Source organism: Dreissena polymorpha, chromosome 4 (assembly GCF_020536995.1).
Source record: "Dreissena polymorpha isolate Duluth1 chromosome 4, UMN_Dpol_1.0, whole genome shotgun sequence".
Classification (NCBI taxonomy): Eukaryota; Metazoa; Mollusca; class Bivalvia; order Myida; family Dreissenidae; genus Dreissena; species Dreissena polymorpha.
In genome coordinates this window covers 24,639,467-24,662,469 of record NC_068358.1, presented here as the reverse complement: position 1 = coordinate 24,662,469, position 23,003 = coordinate 24,639,467, and the positions used below count along the sequence as shown (strand labels likewise).

General features: G+C 33.4%; 1 protein-coding gene across 2 annotated transcripts in view; it reads left to right on the top strand.

Annotated features, from left to right (window-relative positions):
• The first annotated feature begins 2,016 nt into the window (after nt 1–2,016).
• The window catches only part of LOC127879840 (uncharacterized), a 53,666-nt gene continuing 32,679 nt past the window's right edge, over nt 2,017–23,003 (top strand). Inside the window, exons 1-2 of one of the 2 annotated variants that reach the window (XM_052426888.1) lie at nt 2,017–2,831; nt 3,427–4,335. In XM_052426888.1, the coding sequence (XP_052282848.1) occupies nt 2,825–2,831; nt 3,427–4,335 (916 nt within the window). In that variant the 5' untranslated portion in view covers nt 2,017–2,824. The remainder of the gene's footprint in view (nt 2,832–3,426; nt 4,336–23,003) is intronic. The other variant, XM_052426887.1, reaches the window with a different exon arrangement.

Sequence of the window (23,003 nt, the reverse complement as noted above, 5' to 3'; positions counted from 1 at the left end):
GCTATACCCTCTAAAATTTGAAGACACAATTCTCTGTATGGGCACTTGCTATTACTTTATTTTTTATTATTTCTATGTGCTTGTGGTAGGGAAAACACTGTTGTATACTACAAATTCAGTGGTTTGCTTTTAGATAGGAGACAACATGAGACTTTGACAGATGGCGAGAACCCCTCATCAGCTGGAGAGAAGCCAGTACAAAAAAAGCCTTAAAACAGTGACTGTTGATTCGCGTAGACTTCTTTCTTACATACTGCATGACCTATCTTTTTTATTGTTTAAATCAATTCGGCTTGGAATTCTCTTTAAGAACAGGTATGGTTATAAGGGTGTCAACGCGCAAAAACTTTGACTTTATATTTTGTGAATTTTATTGCTTTCACATTGCATTTGATAAGGAAATCTTTTAATATATTGTGACCTACAAAGCAAGACGGCGACATTTATGCACGAGGCCTATTTTGCGGAAGAATCGATAGCCGATAGCCGATATATCACGATTACCAACTTTGCAAGTTGCGTTACCTGTTTACACTGAGTATTCGTGAACGAATTGACCTTTCGACAGCCGATTGATTGACAGGCTTATTAACCAATCAGATTACTGCATAGATTAGGCCCGTTTCTATCCGCCATTTTGTCCGTCAAACTCGCCGTTGTTCGTCACATAAGCTTATACGTAATGCTGTGTTTTAAACAAAGAAAATGGTTAAAAGGTGCTGTTATGGCACTTGTTATTCAGACACAATGTATCCAGAACGGTTAAAAGATGGAACTACGTTTTTTCCGTTCCATTAACCGGGTACTAATCTTAAAAAATGCAAACGTTGGATTCGTCTTTGTAGTCGTCTCAACGAACAGCTTAATCTCAACATATTAAGCTATCGCCCGAAAGCAAAACACCTCGACGTTTGTTCTAAGGTCGTCATAATAAGATACTACGCGAAAATAGAATATGTAAGTTTTGCACCGGACACGCTATAGAAAACGAGTATCACTTTTTACTTGTTTTTCCTCTATATAGAGAAATTAGAAAGGAACATTTAAAACCATATTTTCAAAGGTGGCTAACGTTAAATAAATTTGACATTCTAATGCAGTCGGCTTATAAAAAAATATTCTAAACTTTGCTAACTAGATTATTAATGCTAATGAAATGCGTAATAATAAAGACAATCAGTTATAATTTTTAATAATATCACATAAAATAGAGCATTTTTATTTCTTTCGGTTTAAATCTTCTGAATTTAATGTAGCTAGTTGTATATCGTTAAAAGTTAAGAAACTATTTTAAAATGCGCATGTAATTATCAATAGTTGCCAATAAATGTCATTTTACACCATATGTGGGCTTTCTACCAATCCGTTATCAAAACAGATGCCGCAAACTGTGAATGACCCTTGACACTTTGATAGCCAGTCTGATTAGCGAGTTTTTTTTTGTACATGAAAATTCTTTCAACTTCTTATATTTTAAACATTGCAAAAAATAGTTTAAAGGGATCTTTTCACGCTTTGGTAAATTGACAAAATTGAAAAAAGTTGTTTCAGATTCGCAAATTTTCGTTTTAGTTATGATATTTGTGAGGAAACAGTAATACTGAACATTTACCATGGTCTAATATAGCCATTATATGCATCTTTTGACGATTTTAAAACCTAAAAATTATAAAGCGTTGCAACGCGAAACGATTGAATAATTTGGAGAGTTCTGTTTTTGTCGTTAAATATTGTGAAACTACGAAGATTGCTTATATAAGGTATAAAATACTTCAAGCATATGTACTCGGCGAAATAGCTCAGTAGGCTAAAGCGTTTTTACTTCAGGACTCTGGCAGGACTCCAGGGGTCACTGGTTCGAAACCTGGTCCGGGCAATGTTCTTTTCATTTTTTAAATTTTATTCTTGATTTTTTACTGGAGCTTTTACGATCCAATGTTTACATTTATCGATATAAAGCATTTAATGAATAAGTTAAAAAATGCCAAAATCTGTGAAAAGGCCCCTTTAAGAGGAAATTAATAATATATTGTGTATGTTACTTTTTTGACGACATTGACTATGTTACACGATTATAACAATGCTCATGGGTCATTTTGACCAAACGCATTATAGATATGTGTTATATCGGATTTCAATATAACGTTCTTTGTCTTCTTATATAATAAATTTACTTACCTTTGCCACATTTGCAATATTGCCATCGGTTGCAAAATTAACGGCTTTTAATTAAAAAACTGAAACATCTATTACTCAATGAAAAGTATTGTGACAAACGACAATGCATACTGTATGTGATAATTTGCGATAATTGGCCGACTTTGACTATAGATTAACGACTTTTAAGTAGACTTATAAAAAAGTTATGACTATTTCATAGATATGATAATTATATTCAGCATAACTATTCAATGATAATAAAAATATTGTATGGCCTTTCTGGTATACCATGAGGCGTTTTTGGTTCACTGATGCGGACTTTTTGGGAAGCCTTTTTGGTAAACGGCCTTTCTGGTACTATATCTTTGAGGGGAGCTAAACACCTATTTGATACATTACATTTAACACATTTTAAATAAAACATGATAGCAATAGAAACATTTCATGTAATTTGGACCGAAATCTTTGTGAATATCTTCCAACGTACCGATTCGCGTAGCCAGTTTTATGACGGACTTCGGCGGAGTGACCTCCCTTGAAATCGGGGGGCGTGGCTTCACTCTCGCTGTCGAAAGGTCAATTGATTACAAGCTTTGCTGTGCTTTACACTATACAGCACATTGATTGAGTTTTATGTGGAGTTATTTTGTAATTAGTCGTTGAAATGGCAGGTAAGTGCGCTTGCATCATTTTCATTAATATATTAAGACATTTGCGATTACGTAAAATAAAAAATATAAACTTTAAACATATAGTTTAAGTGTCTAGACTTGTCATGAAATCGAAAGTACAATTTACACGTATATAAAATACTAGATGAATTCGGCACGTAGACATACCGGTCCCGTTAAACCGGCCAATAATGGTTAATTGCGTGATACAAGTGGGTGAAGTTTAAAAATGTTACGTCAAGAGAAAGATCTAAAATGAAAACGGTGGTTGCCGCGCCTGCTCCATCTTGGTTCCCGCCTCCTGCCCCTCTTACTTAACATTTAAAACTTATAAAAAAAGTTTCAATTTAATATTTGTTGGAAACTTAATTTTAAACCTAATTATTTAAGTTGTAGACTCCGAAATTCTGCCAAGATTTATTACACTTTTAGAAATGCCACTTAAATGGTAATGCATTTCACCCTGTCCGGTTTAAGCGGCGCATTGTTACCGTATCGGTCTTGTTTGCTATTCTTTACTGAATTAAGGGTTTGACTTAAAACCGAAATAATGTAAGCCCATTTTGGTAAATCTTTCCATGATGTTTTTTTCCAGAACACGGCGTTACAGAAGAAACAGATGTCGCGACCGCGTCCGATGAAGTAGACATATACTGCGAACCGTGTTCCACAGACAGAAAAAAGACATTTGCTAATGGATTTTGTTTACAGTGTGATGAATATTTATGCGACACGTGCATCAAGGATCATAAAAAATTTAGTATATCGCGTATGCATTCAGTTCTTGATCAAGGCAAGATGCCTTCTCAACGCCAGAAGAAGCAAAATTGTTTGGTCGGATGCATTGAGCCTTGTAGAAAACATCAAAACGAAATAATAAAATTCTTCTGCAAACTTCACCAAGTTCTTGTTTGCTCTGTTTGTATTACACTGGACCATCGCGACTGTCAGGTAGAGTACATTCCGGATGCATCAACCGACTTCCGAAACAATGCTGAGTATTTGGAATTAAAGAAAGAGGTGGACGAATCCATAACAAATGTGAAATATAAGATGCGTGATGCTATACAAGAATGCAATCAGATCGACGAAGCTTATGCTTTAGGAATAAATTTGATTAAGGACCTTCAAATAAAAATGAATGCAATGGTTGAAAACAAAGAAAAGGAATTATTGGTCAACATCCAAACACTTAAGCAAGCACACAGCACTATTAATGCCTCAAAGAGAACCACGCTAGATAGTGCACGATCGCTTTTAGATGGCATGAAAATATCGCTAATCGACAATAAAGCTAGTGATATTGAGCTATTTTCAGCTGTAAAAACGATTAAATCACAACTTGAGGGCATAAACACAGAAGTTACAAAGATTGATAAACCTTTAAAAGACATGACATTTTCATTCAAGGACGAGACAGTATTGATCGGTCTTTTCCATTCATTAGCTGCGTTTGAGATAACCGAGACAGTCGCGACAAGATATCGACGGTGTTATGGAGAAGGTTAGTTTAATTGTTTAGATAACCGTATGCACCTTAAATAAAATTAAATTTATAGTAGTACTCCATCAAAAGTATTGAAACTATAAAACTTTGCAGGAATTGCTCTTACGTGATCTATTATTAATAAAATCAATTATAGCCATGTTTGGGTAACCGTTAACGTTTAGCTTGTTATAGCTTATGCATGTACCAAGCGTTTTCGAACACAGATATTGTGTAATACGTATTTATGTTAAAAAACTGTTTTAACCTAAAGAAACATCATTCCAATATATTTACTACAAATGTTTATTTGCAGTGTTGTAACACAAAAAGATTGAAATGTATTTGATATTAAAAAGGCACGAGGGCTACTTTTTGACGATGCTGTTTCAGCATCGTCTAAGGTATGATACCATAAAAAAATTCTTCACAATGGCGACCCATGTAAGACCGAGCAAGTCCGATTGAGATATCTCGGTTGTTCAAATCAAAATACCTCGACCTCGTTGATTTTCATTGATAACATTCTCCTAGCAGAGTTGTCGTTCGTGTTTCAACATTCAACAATGGCGGCCCCATGAGAGTCTCGTGTCAAAACTTTCTTACAGCATAAATTGGCTTGTTTCGCTATTTAGAAGCTGTAATTTATGATATATGAATTATTTGTTCACTAAATCTCCGCTAATGACAACAATGGATGGAATTCGAAGGATATATTCGATGTGAATGAATAACTTTATACAACAATGGCTTCGCCCATGAGAGACTTGATAACACTCGCGTCAAAACTTTCTTACAGCTTAAATCGGCTTGTTTCGCTATTTAGTAATGCAACAATAAATGGAATTCGAAGGATATATTCAATGTGAATGAAGCACTTTCTGTATCTCGACAGCCTGACAAGGCAAAACTGGCATACTGATGATACTGGTATTTTTAGTTATCAATTTAAGTCACATTTTGCTTTATAAATTTTGTTCGAGCATTTTGCGACTTATTTAATGGCTATGATACCCGATATCATTATGTCATATGGGATTTGCATATCACCAAGCTGTCCTGAAATACAACATTGATTACAAACTCTTTACTCAAATTACTGGTTTGTTTGAATTATTTCTTCTTTCTATTTAAGTAGTTGCTATCATTATAGTCCAAATAATTAGACGTTATGTACCGTTTAGTCCATGTATATCCACCTCATATTTATAGCAGAAGATATCATGTTAAAGGGGCCGTTTCACAGATTTTGGCATGTTTTGAAGTTAATCATTAAATGCTTTATATTGATAAATGTAAACATTGGATCTTAAAAGCTCCAGTTAAAATCCAGAATATAATTCTAAAAAAAAGTAGCCCGCAGCAGGGCTCGAACCAGTGACCCCCTTAGTCCTGGAGTAAAAATGCATTAGCCTGCTCGACTATTCTGCCAAGTATAAATGGTTGACGTTTTTAATACCTAATATAAGCAATTTTCGTAGTTTCACAAAATTAAACGACAACAACAGAACTCTCCAAATTATTCAGTCGTTTCGCGTTACAACGCTTTATAATTTTTAAACCGTTAAAAGATGCATATAATGGCTATTTTTGACCATGGTAAATGTTTAGTATACTGTTTCCTCACAAATATCATAACTAAAACGAAAATTTGCGAATCCGATACAACTTTTTTCAATTTTGTCAATTTACCAAAACGCGAAAAGATCCCTTTAAAGTTAAATGAACTGTATCACAGTAAAAGAGACATTAAGGCGATTGTGGCCAGTTTAGATCCAGATCAGCCTGCAGTTGCTTGAAAGCTGTTTGCTTAAGAGCGGTTTTCTGACAATGACAAATAGTTTAATTGGATACTGATTAGACTGCCCTTTTCCTGTGACCTGGCTAATTAAATTCAGAAGCCTGGTAACAGTTTAATGTTAATGTTACCGATGTGTCAGACCAGGGCCAGGATTTTGAAATTAAACATGTCTTCGAACACATACAAATGTAAACATGTATCTGTAACTATTGTATATGTTATGAAAAGTAAAATGCACTAAGTCAGAAGGCATATGACTTCGGCTGGTGCCTTAGCACACCAGGTGTTTCGGTTGCAATAGTTTGATGGACTCACTACTTGGATGTGTAGTTTCATTATTTACAGTATTTCAAACTGTATTTAGCATGAACCAATGATTTTTTCAAACATAATTCATTGATGTAAAATGCTCGCAGGAATATACTTAAAGTTTGAGAAGGCATTTTCTTTTTGTTTTAATGGATTTCTTTGAAAATTATATTTTTTATGGATTTTTTGGCAACAAGGGGTAACGCATTTAAAAAAAATGTAATTAATTTTCTGACAAAAAAAACTGGTACCATGAGTAGCATGAAACAATTTTTTTTAAACATATGTAATTGATGAAAAATGATTGCAAAAATAATATTTAGGGTCTAATAAAGCATTTTTTATTTTATTTTAATACGTTACTCTGAAAAATCTATTTTTCATGATTTTTTTTTTTGCAACAAACGGTTATGAAATTTAAAAAATGTTATTGGATTTTTAGACAAAAACTGGTACTATAATAATACTATGATGCACTTCACCAAAACATTTATAATTATATTGTTTATTCTTGAAAATGTATTACCCCAATTCATTAAAAATAACACTTTTGATCAGAAAATTCCTATAAAATGATGTATACTTTGATTTTCAAGAAGCATAATGCCTCTTTTTATTTGTATTCAGCCTCAAGTTCTTGTCAGCCACTTAAAGGTTATATGTTTCTTTCTTTTACTAAATGCAAAATAATTCTACACTTTGAGACATTTCATAAAATATTTTATGTCTTTACAACACCCAAAGGCTAATAAATTTAGATATCAAGTAATTCCATACTAACAGGACCATTCTAGGCGGGAAACCTAGCAACCTTGATTTGTTCATATCTTCCTGTCAATCTGTTATATGTTGTTATGAATCATTTGTTCGGAGAACATTTTATGTTTTATATAACTTTTAAATAATTCAATGTTCAAAGTGATATTGTTAATGACCGATAAACCAACATACTGATGAAAAGGGAATATTTTATTAATTATTTGCATTTTATCTTTCATGAGTAATATTTGCCTAAATGTTTTTCAAACTATAGGGAAATCTATATACAATTGACGACGTTCATCAAAAAAATATTTATGAAATGTAAGTTTAAAGATAAAAATAAATAATGCAAGTTTTATCAGATATTCGTAATAATTTCCAATATAATTGAGTGACATAGCAATGTGGATGAATGAATATATCGGATGGAACGAACACTTGACTACACTTGAATTATGATTTATTTTTCAATATTTTATGCACTTAAGTTTAGCCTTAATGCGTATTTATAAGCATTTATAGACAGTGTCCCTCCCGAAAACAAAGGAATTATTACTTGTTATTCATTTGCGTAATGGTATACAATAATTTTGTGGTAGAATATTTGAAAAACATTAGGAACGAAACTTGCCAGTGATGAAATTTTCCATATGGGTACGGAAATTACCGATCGTCGGTTTCCGAAAAACAATACGTCGCGGTTTCCAAAAATATGATGGTTGCGCCCAAAGATTTTGGTGTTAATGAACATTACTGGTTTATATTTTAATAATTTCGATTCTCATTTGATAAATAGGTGATTTCAAGGCTGATAAACTTGAAATATGCAAGCTATTCTTTCGTTTTGCATATGTCTGTCGATACATCTGTACAATCGGTAGTTTCCGTAACCACTCGTTAAATTGTAGCAGACACAAATTTAAATAAAAATTCGTATTCTTACACAAATACTATACCTCTTTCTTGCTAAAAACTAATACTTGAATGATTTAAAAGTAATATTGCATCGTTATCAGCCAGGAACACTGTCTATGACCGCGAAAAAAACAAACTTTTTGATTTACGATATTTACTTTCTAAATAGCTTGCATGCGGCATGGCATTGCATGTTCCGCAAGATAAATATCTCGACTTTATTTATTGGATGATTTCGGACTGTTTCATCCAATCAGAAAATAGCTTTTAAACGTAATTTAAACCCATGTTAAGGGAGATAATTAAGTACAACTTTTTATACACTCTGGATCCAACCGGCTTTTTATTGCATAAGGAAGCCTCTGGTATAACGTGGGCGCCATTTTGTTTTCGGACTTCTTTCAAGGGTTTATGGACGTTTCGTGCCACTACCAGTTCGTGCCACTGATATTTGTGCTGAAAAGGGGTAGACGTTTCGTCCCACTGATAATATATAGGCGGATAGGTGTGAATAATGCCGTATAGGTGTGAATGATATTGGGTTGTTAATAAATGTAGAAAATTACAACAATTTTGACAATTATGATTATAAATAACAAACAAATAAAATGATTTATCGTTAGTATACTAATATTTGTAAATAGTGTAATATATGCGATAAACATAAAGCAAAAAGTGTTTTATTTTTTATGAATCATGTGTATGTGCTTGTAATAATAAAATTTTGCATAGTTCATTATGTTTAATAAATATAAAACATGAAATGCTGTTATTTTCTATGCTTCAATTGTATGTATTAAATACATAAATAATAATATATAACATGAATGAACAATAATACAATTTTAAAAAAAGTTGGTCTTTTTCTTTTAAGAAAAGCTTATGCTTTACTATCGACTCACAAACTTTCAATTAGCTGTATGTGTCTTAACGTAATTAGCAAACAATTAATTACCGAATCGGGCCTTTAATTTACCGACACGGGCCTTTAATGGCCAATTAGTAACCTATTAGTAAACAACTCACCGCTTTAATTATGATACAAACTGTGTAATTCACTGAAAGAGTAAATGAAGTAAGTTGAACACACAGTATATAATACCGCCAGACGGACGAACGAACAACGACGTTGAAGGTATTTTTTTTTAAATACATAGAATAATAAAGCAATATATTATTTTCGATTGATAGTTATAATTTAAATATTATCTTATAAAAACTAATATATCATATTTTCATTGGATAGTTATAATTTAAATATTATTATATACAAACTAATATACATCATAGTTCACAACATATTTCTATTTTCCAGGATGGCATCGCAGAATCAACGGTCGAGCAGGGCGTCCCGACCTAGAGTTTTACGTGCTCGTCCCCCTGTTGCGCCGTGAGGCAGAAAGAGTGGATCTGACAATCCACCTTGTGTCGGAGCACGCCCTGACTCGGGTACACCGGAAAATCTTCAAAGAAGTGCACGGGCGGCTCTTCGAGATCTGGGAGAAGTACGAAGACGATGACATGACAACTTCTCAACTGCTGAGAGCGTGCAGCCATATCATCGGGCTTGGACCGAGCACAACCCAGGATGACATCCACGATGAGGACTTCTGAAATGCAATACATTGTATATATGATTTGTGTATGTGTATGATAGGATAGTATGCTGTTGTATTTGTGTTTCTATATTTGTGCAATTTTGTATATGTGTATTAAAACAATGTTTGAATATATTTATGTAATCAATCTAGATATTGTTAAAATGTATGCATGCATTCACTTCTGATGCTGTTAATGTCAATTTATTGCAAATGTTTGTATATATTTATGTAATCTCTGCCATTTTTTTAAAATGTATGTATGCATTTACTTCTGATGTTTTAATATATTTATGTAACGTATTGTAAATGTATTATATGAAGCATTTAAATCGACTCTTAAACAATCTTGAAATAAAACAATTTTGTATTCCCATTGAACAGATGTTACAATCAAAGGTGCGAAAGTTTGATTTCACACCTATACGGTATTATTCACACCTATCCGCCTATATATTATCAGTGGGACGAAACGTCCAATGCCCTCCTACACAAATATCAGTGGCACGAACTGGTAGTGGCACGAAACGTCCAGCACCCCTTTCAAGCAAAATGGCCGCGCCCATCGACAGCTGTCAATTGAACGAAAACAAAGTGCAAATCATGCCCAATACTTAGGAACGCGATACATAAAGTATGCAGTGCAGTTAGGCTATAGATTGCCTCGATTTAAGACCAAAGTTATGAACGCTCTGTCCTGGGAATTGGAGAGGAACAAGGAAAATTTGGATATCTAATTCTAAGTTCTGTAGTAGCGGCACCCTGTAATAGCTATAACTTTGTTTTTTAACTTCTAACCATAGTTCGAATTGTCGTCAGCAGTATTTCTATGAAACTAACAATACAGATTTGTGTTTCATAGCTATAGTGCTTAAGACATAAAACACAATCATCTTCGAAGTCAAGTTTCTTGGAGCAAGCTTGTGGTAAGCATTTATCCAATATAGTTAATACTTTTTGTCAACACAGCTAGATGCACATTAACTTTTCATGGCCAGTTTCCAAGACTTGCCACTCAACCATCTCAAGTATTCTAATTGTCTGGTCAAAAGTACAAGTCCGTCGTCATCGTATGTTGTAAAACTAACATATATCATGTGTTGAAACTTTGTTTTTATTAAGTATTCATTACATTTTCATAAAGCAAAAATATCAAACACACACATTTTAAAATTGTGTGGGCAATTAATTATGTTTTGTAAGCTTCTTATACAACCCTATGGCCCAGCTGGACGACACAAGAGTTGAAATTTAATGTCCCTGTCCAACCAGATTGGTTTAACCTGGAAGTAAATTAGTTAAGGTACTGTAATTCAGTGCATCTCAATTATTCTTATGAAAAAAAAAGCAAAGAATTTAGGTTATTTTTACAGGTCTTCTTTGGAACCAAATATTGCCCATTAAAAAAATCAGCTCAATATTAGTGGAGTGTCAAAAAGTTGGTTTATCCAATAATACAACCCCAGTGCTCCAGCTAGGATTTGAAAAGGGCAGGGGGCTTATTATTCAAAAGGGCACTTTCGACGCGCAGTATTTTGTCAAAAGGGCACTTTCGACGCGCAGTATTTTGTCAAAAGGGCACGTACGAGCGCGCGGGTGTTTCTGAAATGCTTCCTATTGCATGTTAATTTATATGTTATAAATAATTGTATTATTCCCATTAATATTAAACCATTCAAATATAATCTCTACAATGAGGATTAAAGTAATTACAATGTAATAAGAGATTTATGAATCATATGGGAAAAAAAAAAAAAAATTTTTTTTTGGGGGGAGGGGGGTCAGGGCGGAGGTTCGGGTGGGGGGTGGGGCCAGGGGGGAGGTTCGGGAGGGTAGGGCTCGGCGCCCTTCGATTTAGGCCGAGCTGGAGCACTGCAACCCCTACTATGATATTGTTTAATCAAATTTAATATAAAAATAGCTTACATGTACATTTAGCTACAATGACATAACATTTTCATATTACTGAGTACTCCTCAGAACAAAATTTGTCAAGGATTTTGTAGCAGCACAAATGAAACTAAAAAACACACTTGATTACATGTACTTTCTTTTGATACAAATGCATTCTTAGTAGTACGTTAAACTGACATGTGATATTTACACTGATCCGAGAATTAAAATGTGAACACGTGTAAAATAATACGAGTTAACTTAGAAAAAATAGTTGCTATTGTTCTTTAAGTTTTTCCTTTAAATCTTTGAGTTAATAAATGTTGCACTGAGTTACTTATTTAGTTTTAAAGGTATTTAGAAATTATCTAAGTTAAATTATTAATGCAATATTTTGTGAACTATGCATAAACTTTTTAAGAAAGCCGCCCATGCAATGTAAAAGCAATACTATGGAAAAAAACAGCTTATTTTTATTATAAATATGTAATATTTTCTTAACTCTAAGAGAAAATTTACAAAGGGTATTTAAATTACTGATTTTGTTATGACATTTGGGTTTCTAATAACAAATTAATCAGCCCTCTGTCCACTATTGTTTATTGGAAAATCCAGACAGAATCTATAAGAACGCCAGAATTAAACTCAAATCATGTAACAAGTCCATTTACCCCAATAGACTACATTAGTATTGTTAAACTTGGTTGTGAGAGTATTTCATAAAAAAAAGAGAATAATAGAATAAATAAACCAATAAATATTTGTAAAAAAACAACAACTGCATTTTAAATACACAGTCATTTCTTAGTTCTTTACAAAATTAATATCACCCTCTTGTAAATTTTAGTTTAAATTGATTGCAATTTGAAGTAATGTAACATTAACTTTTTAAAAGTGATTTACTTTACTTTATTCACTCTTTTTCTTTAAATATATAATTATGTTGGTTGGTAAAGCAGATTCTTGATTTTCCAGCACTGAGCAGGATATCTTAATTAATATAGGTCTCACAAGACTACTACAAAAACAATGTGTTATTAATGCTGAATCTGTACAAATGTAAGAAAAGAACAAAAGATATAAGTAATATTCGTATTACTTTAAATAACAATAATAAGAAATAAGAGTATGCTCCATAGAAAATTTCATACATTAAACTTAAATTAAAAATATAACAAACATATAATTTATTTGAATTATAATGCTTATCAAGCCTTAAAGGGATCTTTTCACGCTTTGGTAAATTGACAAAATTGAAAAAAGTTGTTTCAGATTCGTAAGTTTTCGTTTAAGTTATGATATTTGTGAGGAAACAGTAATACTGAACATTAAACATGCTCTAATATAGCCATTATATGCATCTTTTGACGATTTTAAAACCTAACAAGGGACAAAATTGTCACAAAACCAGGTTTTCATTGTGAAAAAAAATCTGATAAAGGGAGACAACTCAAACTGAACTTTTGAAATGAACAAAGAAAATTTACCCCCTTTGTAAGTTTGTTTTAAAATAAATCTATTTCAGAGGTGTCAATTTTCAGGATTATTCCTGAATTCAGGATTTAAGCCCTCAAGGAAATCTTTTGATATTGATATAAATCAGAGGATTGTTTTGGTTATTTTAAGCATTCTTGTCACAAAATGTCACTCTTAAACACAAATTATTGACCTTTGGCATATATTGTTTACAAAGGAAACATAATTTAATGAAACATTAAAACTCTTTTGACTCTGGTCCCCAAATTCTAGGATGATTTTCAGGATTTTAGAATTCGGTAAATTGACACCCCTGTATTTTTAGTCGTGGCGACCTTGACTTTGGAGATATGCACATGAATTTATTTTTTTTGACCTTTGACCATGAAGGATGACCTTGACCTTTCACCACTAAAAATGTGCAGCTTCATAAGATACACATGCATGGTAAATATCAAGTTGCTATCTTCAATATTGCAAAAGTTATGAGCAACGTTAAAGTTTTCGGACGGACACACGGACGGACGGACGGACGGTCAAAATTTGTGTGCGTATGGAAAGGCGTTGTCCATATACACATGCATACCATATATGAAGGTTATATCTCAAGGGACATAGAAGTTAAGAGCATTTTTCGAAACCTAAACGCAGATTTTGAAACCTAAACGCAGACCCCTACTTCAAGGTCAAGGTCACAGGGGTCAAAATTGTTGTGCGTATGGAAAGGCCTTGTCCATATACACATGCATACCAAATATGAAGGTTATATCTCAAGGGACATTTATGGCCATTTTTGACCTTTGAACTCAAAGTGTGACCTTGACCTTGGAGATATTGACGTAATTATTTTGCGCGACACACCGTCCAATGATGGTGAACAAATGTGCCAAATGATTTTAAAATCTGACAATGAACGACATAGTTATGGCTCGGACAAGCTCATTTATGGCCATTTTTGACCTTTGAACTCAAAGTGTGACCTTGACCTTGGAGATATCGACGTAATTATTTCGCGCGACACACCGTCCAATGATGGTGAACAAATGTTCCAAATGATTTTAAAATCTGACAATGAACGACATAGTTATGGCTCGGACAAGCTCATTTATGGCCATTTTTGACCTTTGAACTCAAAGTGTGACCTTGACCTTGGAGATATCGACGTAATTATTTCGCGCGACACACCGTCCAATGATGGTGAACAAATGTGCCAAATGATTTTAAAATCTGACAATGAACGACATAGTTATGGCCCGGACAAGCTTGTTCCGCCAGCCCGCCAGCCAGCCAGCCCGCCAGCCAGCCAGCCAGCCAGCCCGCCCGCATTCGCCAATCTAATAACCAGTTTTTTCCTTCGGAAAACCTGGTTAAAAATTATAAAGCGTTGCAACGCGAAACGATTGAATAATTTGGAGAGTTCTGTTTTTGTCGTTAAATTTTGTGAAACTACGAAGATTGCTTATATAAGGTATAAAATACGTCTAGTTTGTGTACTCGGCGGAATAGCTCAGTAGGCTAAAGCGTTTTTCTTTAGGACTCTGGCAGGACTCCAGGGGTCACTGGTTCGAAACCTGCGCAGGGCAATGTTCTTTTCCTTTTTTTAATTTTATTCTTGATTTTTTACTGAAGCCTTTACGATCCAATGTTTACATTTATCAATATAAAGCATTTAATGAATGAATTAAAAAATGCCAAAATCTGTGAAAAGGCCCCTTTAACACACTGTGTATGTACAGCTCGTTTTCCGGCTTGCTTAAACCTTAACATTGGCTCTTAAATCTCAGTGCTTCCACCTACAACATTGAAACTTCATATGAAGCCGCACCTTGATGAGTTCTACATGTCACACCTATTTTTGGGTCACTAGGACAAAGGTCAGTGTCACTGTGACCTCTAATATTCTTCTGAAAAGCTTTCATTTATTCAAAACTTCACCCGCAGCCGAGCATTGGCATCAGCTATGCGGTGCTCTTGTTTGCCACTGTCCTAAGCACAAAACATGATATATCTGCATGTGCATACAACCAAATCAGTTATACTGTCACTTAATTATAGTAAATTTTAGTAAATTATAGGCTTTAAATTGTATTATGACACCACTCATGATGTGACTATACAATTATAAAATTACGGGACACATTATCTTTAAGAGAAATTCCAATACATCACCATATCATCTCAGATTTAAGGCAGATAATCTATTGTTTTTTTAACTGCCATTTTTACATATTTTTATTATTTTATGTTATGATGCATTGATCTTGTTTCTGAATTCACCAAGCAATCTATTATCATGTTAAACTTTTGAAGAGAGATGTTATCTGATATTAAAATTATAAATATATAATAACTACAAAGTGAAAAAACTTCAGTTGAATACTGTGACCAACTAAAATTTGCCAAAGAGCAAAATTTTGATCAGATTTTAAATTAAATTAAATACAAGTATAAGGAAAGACTCTGCCTCTTGGATTCCAGTTCAGACTTGTCAAATCTGCAAATTTGCCCTTGGCCATATAGAATTGGGAACTAATTACCATCAAGTCATGTTAAAAGGAGTAGGGTGTAGCATGCTTTTATTTATCTCTTGAGCTTTCAAATGAATTTTATGGGTAATTTTCATACAACAAAACAGAAGTGGCAGATTTTTTTTCAAGCAGAACACATGATTCATACGAATGATATCATATAGTGTATTTTACCTTTGACTTTGAAGGATGACCTTGACTTTTCACCACTCAAAAGTTGCAGCTCCATGAGATACACATGCATGCCAAATATCAAGTTGCTATCTTCAATATTGCAAAATTTATGACCAAGGTTAAGGTTTTCGAGAGACACACACAACAGACAGACAGGCCAAAAACAATATGCCCCTAGATCATTCGATCCGGGGGAATAAAAGGTTATTTAAAGATGATTTTAATTACTTAAGCATATAATTAATGCACATTTCATGCAACAGTAATTGCATTGTATCTTCTGCATTTAGTGTGCGTTCAATACACTTAAAAATGGAGACAAGACACACTTTTAACAGAAAGAATGTATTTTTTCAGCATTTTCCAGCATTAATAATCTTCTAGTATATTTTTTATCATCACAATTACACTTTACTAGGAAATCAGTATGTTAACCCTTTCCCACTCAGAGCTAAAGTGGAAATTGCTATGTGAAAACAACATAAAACCAGAATAGCTTGCGAGTAACTCACAGTCTGTTCTGGTTTTATGCTGTTTGCTTCCCATCAGTATCTAACGAATGGAGATGAAGTCTTAAAAACTTGAATTTAATATAAATAATAGTGAATACAATTTATACAGTACCTAATTAGTAGCCATAGGCCTTATATGGTATACTTGTGGTAGAAATAATGCATTTTGTATAATACAACACACCTGTCGATATTACCCGAAAGGGGAGTTAGACAGTATATATAGATAGATAGATAGATAAATTACTTAATCAATATACTAGTAGCTTCCCATACAGTTCAATACAATGTTCAATTAAATACACAATGCAAAGTTGGAATATGACATCAAGCTTGGAATAATCTTTTCAATAATGTATAATAATTATGCTGTTATAATTTGAAAGTGAAATAGACACTTGCATATAAAAACTGATTTTACATTAAAACTAATTGTTAAATTTGATTTTGTAAATACTCAAAAAATGATACAGTTTATAAATGCAGTCAAAATGATAAAATATGCAATTACTATAAATAATAAAGTAAGAGAAACGCGCTTTGGTACTAAAAACGAATGAATATTGCAATAATACGTTCTGAATATGTAATTAACAGTTTTGTCTAAGAAAATCACCAATTCTTTTCATATCAATGTACATGATTCTGGCATTGTTTGTGCAACTGTAAATAATATTCTATGCAGTGAAGTAAATTCTTGATTTTGAGAGCATAAATTGTTGAATTTGGCACAGTAAATTGATATAAAATGTCCATCTAAGTCAAATTAAGTTTTAAATTTATGTTAGAAGATTCTAGAAAACCAGCCCAGGTACTCACAAAATATAAAGGTATTAATTACGTTTATGGGATAAACATTAAAATGTGTTCCTTTGTAAAAAAACTTAATTTTTTATGTACTGTTGAAACATTTAAATCTAAGTATGATCTTGGATACTGGAAATTTTAATCATTGAAGTTTTTAGCACAAAGTGAATATCATTTCAACATTTATGAGTTTCTTCATGATGTAAGTCCTGTATTTAATCTTACACACAATTGCCGGTGTATATTTTTGTTAGTAATGATTTCTGTGATAATTGTGAATAAGTAACATTTATATTTACCGTTTGCATTTATTGATTCATTGGAACAATATAGACATACAGTACATTGCGCTTTGATGGTTATGTTCATTTAAGCCCAAAAAGTATGGTAATTAAAACTTAAATAATACAGACAGAAAGCACTATAAAACTGTTCTACTTTAAGAGATGTTAATTTTTAGATTATATTTAATCATTCTAGAAGCACATACCAGTATATATTAAAAATATTATCAGAAAAATGTCAAAATATAGTGCTACATTTATGAGTAAAACAAGCAAATCCAGTTGCATAGAGCTGTTTATTGTTATTTTAACGATTTTCAATATACATATAGTGTGATAATAGCATTTCTTTTATAATATGCAATATAAAATTGCAAAGATATTAAATATAAATGTCATGTTTTTACCAGGCATTTATTTTTTGTTGCAATGGATAAAGAAGTAGCGATATTGATAGATGAAAAATGGAATAACATTGTCCACTTTTTACCTAAATTAGTTGGACTACACATAGTGTAACACATATGTATGCATTAAGGAAGTCATCATAATCAGAACTGATTAGTACCCAACATAAACATTAAGAATACACTATAAACACCTTGATATTGACCTGATTGCAAAAAAACACATTAAAATGTGAAATCCGTCAAAATTTTTATAGTTTTTAAATACTCCACTTAACATGACATTGTCTTTCGCATTAAAATACATCTTTTTTAGACTATTTTCACAAAACGTGACCAGGAAACATCTGGTATTTCTTATTCAATTTCAAGTTAATTAATTTTGGATTTAACAAATGTGAAAGGTCAAGCAACTGTGTCATGTTTAAGGATAAAACATAGCATGTACTTGATTGAAAGATGTTTCCCAATTCTAGCAGGGACCTATACATACCTGTTTGTATAGTCCCTGTTCTTATTATATACTTTAAATTGCATGTCTATATAATGTATAGTGAATAAAAACAAACAAGTACTTTAAACATAGTTGTGAATAAATTCTTTCATGGTTCAGAGTGAAAATGGTTCTAATTGGCATCTCTCAGTCATTTAACCAGCCATACAATTACTCCAAGAACTATTTTGGTTCCCTGAAAACAAGACACTGCTGTTACTGTAGCCAAAATGATTAACCAAATGTAAGCGCAAGCATGTGAAATTGTTTTGAATGTATGAGAACATTTCAATGTCCATTCCTTTCCTGTTTTTCAAAATGTCACCGTTGTTATAATAACACAGTCAAGGCACTTGCAGGTTTACCGTTGCAACCTGCTCTACAGATTTCTTGCATGTACTTTTCAAGTGTTGTAGGTGGTTGCATATGAATAACTCTTGCAATCGAAGGCGCGTTTAGACCCATAACTAAGGCAACTGTTTCAAGCACTAAACAAACTTTTGGATTTTTCTTTCTAAGCTCAGAAATAATGTGAGCTTTCATTCTGTCCTTGTAGTTTTTGAGAAATTGTGCTACAATTCAATCTTCTGGTTGTGTACTGGATTCAGGACAATATGCATGTTTTCCTAGTTCATAGCAAAGTAGTTAAAAGCAATAGCCTAGAGATTCCAAATTATCACAGTACATAATTTATGGTGACTATAAACTCAATATGTTGCTCTTTTAATTCAGGCAGCTCTTCATGCATTATCATATCATACTTTTCATATTTGTGAATATTTGGCATTCTTTCTTATTTTTCCCCAAAAAATATTAGGGCAGTCAGGGTTGGCTAATACTTTTGTTGTGTTCTTGAATTGGAGGCTTTCAATAAGGTTTTCTATAGCATTTGGTGTTGCTGTCGCTGTAAGTGCCAAGTGAGGTAGTTTGGGAAACAAACATGTCAGGTCTCCAAGTCTGTTGAACGCTTTGCAGAAATCTGAACCCCTGTAAAAACAAGACACATTACAAATATGATGTTGTTCTGTCGTAGTTCCAGCAATCCATATTTAATTTATTTTATAACACTGTTTTTGAATGAACTGGAAAATGCAATCAGAAAATTCAACTTTTTTCATTCTTTAAACAAGGAATGTGTCCATAGTTACTCAGAAATCTGTGAATAATAAACAGTCAGATATATTTATGAATAGTCGCTAGGTGTGGAATTAGCAAATTGCTTATTGTCATTCAACACAATATAACAATCTTGGTAAAGATCGCGAAAACATCTTACTACCTGAAAAATAATGCTTTTTCCTGAGCCAGTTAGAAGAACTGCGATCGTATCTTTCAAATCATAAAGACTCTTTAGGGCTTTCAATTGGTAGTCGCTAAAACTAAACTCTATCTTCAGCTTGCTCGTCGCATATTCTAGATAAGACTTGAAATCCATTATAACTCTGAAATGTAAACAATACCATGCAATATACCGTTTGCCGTAAAAGTCAACTTATCATTTATTATGTAATTATATATAATTCAATTGCTTGTTTTTGCATAAAAAATAATAAGAAAATGATTTGGAATGGTAATAATGCGTTTACCCTCTATGTATTGCATCACTATTTTTATGCGTAGTATATCGCCTTATAACGCAGGCGGATCACGCGTTGGGTGTATCAAAGCCAAGATGGCTGGTAGTTAGGTACGAGTCTACTCTTTACGGAGAATCCGGAGATGGACGAAGTGTTACGATTGCTTTTTATACACTGCAAAATTGTGACATAACGAGTTGCCTCCCTTGTTGGTTCATGCTACTGTATTATTATGCCCCCCTTCGAAGAAGAGGGGGTATATTGTTTTGCACATGTCGGTCCGTATGTCCGTCCACCAGATTGCTTCCGAATGATAACTCAAGAATGCTTAGGCCTATGATCATTAAACTTCATAGGTACATTGATCATGACTCGCAGATGACCCCTATTGATTTTCAGGTCACTAGGTCAAAGGTCAAGGTCACGGTGACCCGAAATAGTAAAATGGTTTCCGGATGATAACTCAAGAACGCTTATGCCTAGGATTATGAAACTTCATAGGTACATTGATCATGACTCGCAGGTGACCCCTAATGATTTTCAGGTCACTAGGTCAAAGGTCAAGGTCACAGTGACTCAACTTTGAAAAATGGTTTCCGGATAATAACTCAAGAACGCTTACGCCTTGGATCATGAAACTTCATAGGTACATTAATCATGACTCGCAGATGACCCCTATTTATTTTCAGGTAACTAGGTCAAAGGTCAAGGTCACAGTGCCAAAAACGTATTCACACAATGGCTGCCACTACAACTGACAGCCCATATGGGGGGCATGCATGTTTTACAAACAGCTCTTGTTTCAAAAATGTTTTCATGTAGTAAACTTATATTGATATTTACAAAATTGATGCATATGAATGATAGACTTTACTGAAATTATTTTAATGATACTGAAATCATGACAGTGAATTAATACTGATAATTATTTAATATATTTTGCTTGATACAATCATGTACATCTATATCAAATGAGATCATACTGTAACTTCAGTGATGAATTTCAGTGAATTTAATTAAATCCAAAATATAAGTAACTCCTATATCTCTCCCGCAGCGCGCACACCTAAACATCCTGCTGTGTACCTATCCAGATCCAGATAAAAAATATGATACATAATTATGTATCATATTGTTAAGAGGGGATGATTTTCACTCTGTTGTATCAATGCATTGTTTTACTTCTTTAATCAGTGTGTTTAAAGATATATAAACATAGCTCCAGGGTCAGTGCTTCAGGCAATGAATATTTCATATCCTGATCTCTTTTTCTAATGGATATTTTAACTAGTTCCTACATTCAATACTGTCAAATATATGTTAAGTAGTATCCGTACACATTGGTAGATTAAATGTGTACATCAAATATTATTTTTTAGTGTTAAAAAGATATAGATCAAATGTTCATACTAGATTAATTTAGAACCTTAGTCATGTCACGGAGATCTAGAGTCCGTGGTCATGTGGTAATTAAACATTTTTAAATATAACCACTTTTATATGGAGTCCTGACCAGATCTTAAATGCATATCCCTTTTCTCTGTTACCCTGGTCATCTCCTATCAAAATGGCAAATTATATGCAGAACAATTCATTATAAACAATAGTTGAATGAAGCACTTCAGAAATAAAATGACATCCTTTTCACATGGAAATTTCACCTTGACAGTTGTAGAAAAAAAGCCTGCACAACACAGATCAAAAATACTTTTTATTTGTGGATCATCCCATATCTTGAAACTCTATGTGCATAAATATCTCAAGTTTTCATGAAATCAGGACAAAACAATGTTTTTTAAGTCCTTAATTAACCTGGCTATAGTAATCAGACTATTATAAGCTCAATTAGTCTATTTATATCATATGCTTTGTGTATTGTAAATATACACACACTATTGCAGGTACATGATAGCAATAAATAATAACAAAGCCACCCATACTATAAAGGTCAATGGCAAAGCCTGTGAGAAAAATTTAAACATGTTGAGTGTAATCGCACAACATGCTCATGGTGAGCTTTTGTGATCGCTTTATGGCGGTCGTGAGTCGTCAACATTTGCCTTGTTAACTCTGTGGATGCCACGTTTATATTCCAATCTTCATAAAATTTGGCCAGAATATAAGTCTCAATGATATCTTGAATCAGTTCGAAAATGGTTACAATTGGTTGAAAAACATGGCTGCCAGGCGGTGGGGCATTTTTCCTTATATTGCTATAGTAAAACCTTGTTAACACTCGAGAGGCCACATTTATTTTCCGATCTTCATGAATTTTGGTCACAATAATATCTTGTAATCTCAGGTAAACGACTTTGGGCCTTTCAGGCCCTTTTTTGTTCATCTTACCATTTGAAGAAAATATATCATTGCACAGATGTCTTTTACTTTTAGAATGTGTTTTGCTGCATTTCGTATGTGGTTTGTTCGGGGTATATTGTTTAGCACATGTCGGTCGGTCCGTCAGTCGGTCCGTCCACCAGATGGTTTCCGGATGATAACTCAAGAATGCTTAGGCCTAGGATCATGAAACTTCATAGGTACATTGATCATGACTGGCAGATGAAACCTATTGATTTTCAGGTCACTAGGTAAAAGGGTAAGGCCACAGTGACTAGAATGCTTAGGCCTAGGATCATGAAACTACATAGGTACATTGCTCATGACTGGCATATGATCCCTATTGATGTTCAGGTCATAAGGTCAAAAGTCAAGGTCACAGTGAGTCAAAACAGTTTAATGATTTCCGGATGATAACTCAAGAATGCTTACGTCTAGGATCATGAAACTTCATAGGTACATTGATCATGACTGGCAGATTACCCCTTTTGATTTTTAGGTCACTAGGTCAAAGGTCAAGGTCAAAGTGACTCAAAACAGTAAAATGGTATCCGGATGATAACTAAAAAATGCTTACGCCTAATATCATGCAACTTCATAGGTACATTGATCATGACTGGTATATAACTCTTATTGATTTCCAGGTCACTTGGTCAAAGGTCAATGTCACAGTTACTCATAACAGTAAAAAGGTTTCCTGATGATAACTCAAGCATAGTTAGGCCTAGGATCGTGAAACTGCATAGGTAAATTGATCATGACTGGTAGATGATCCCTATTGATTTTCAGGTCACTAGGTCAAAGGTTAAGGTC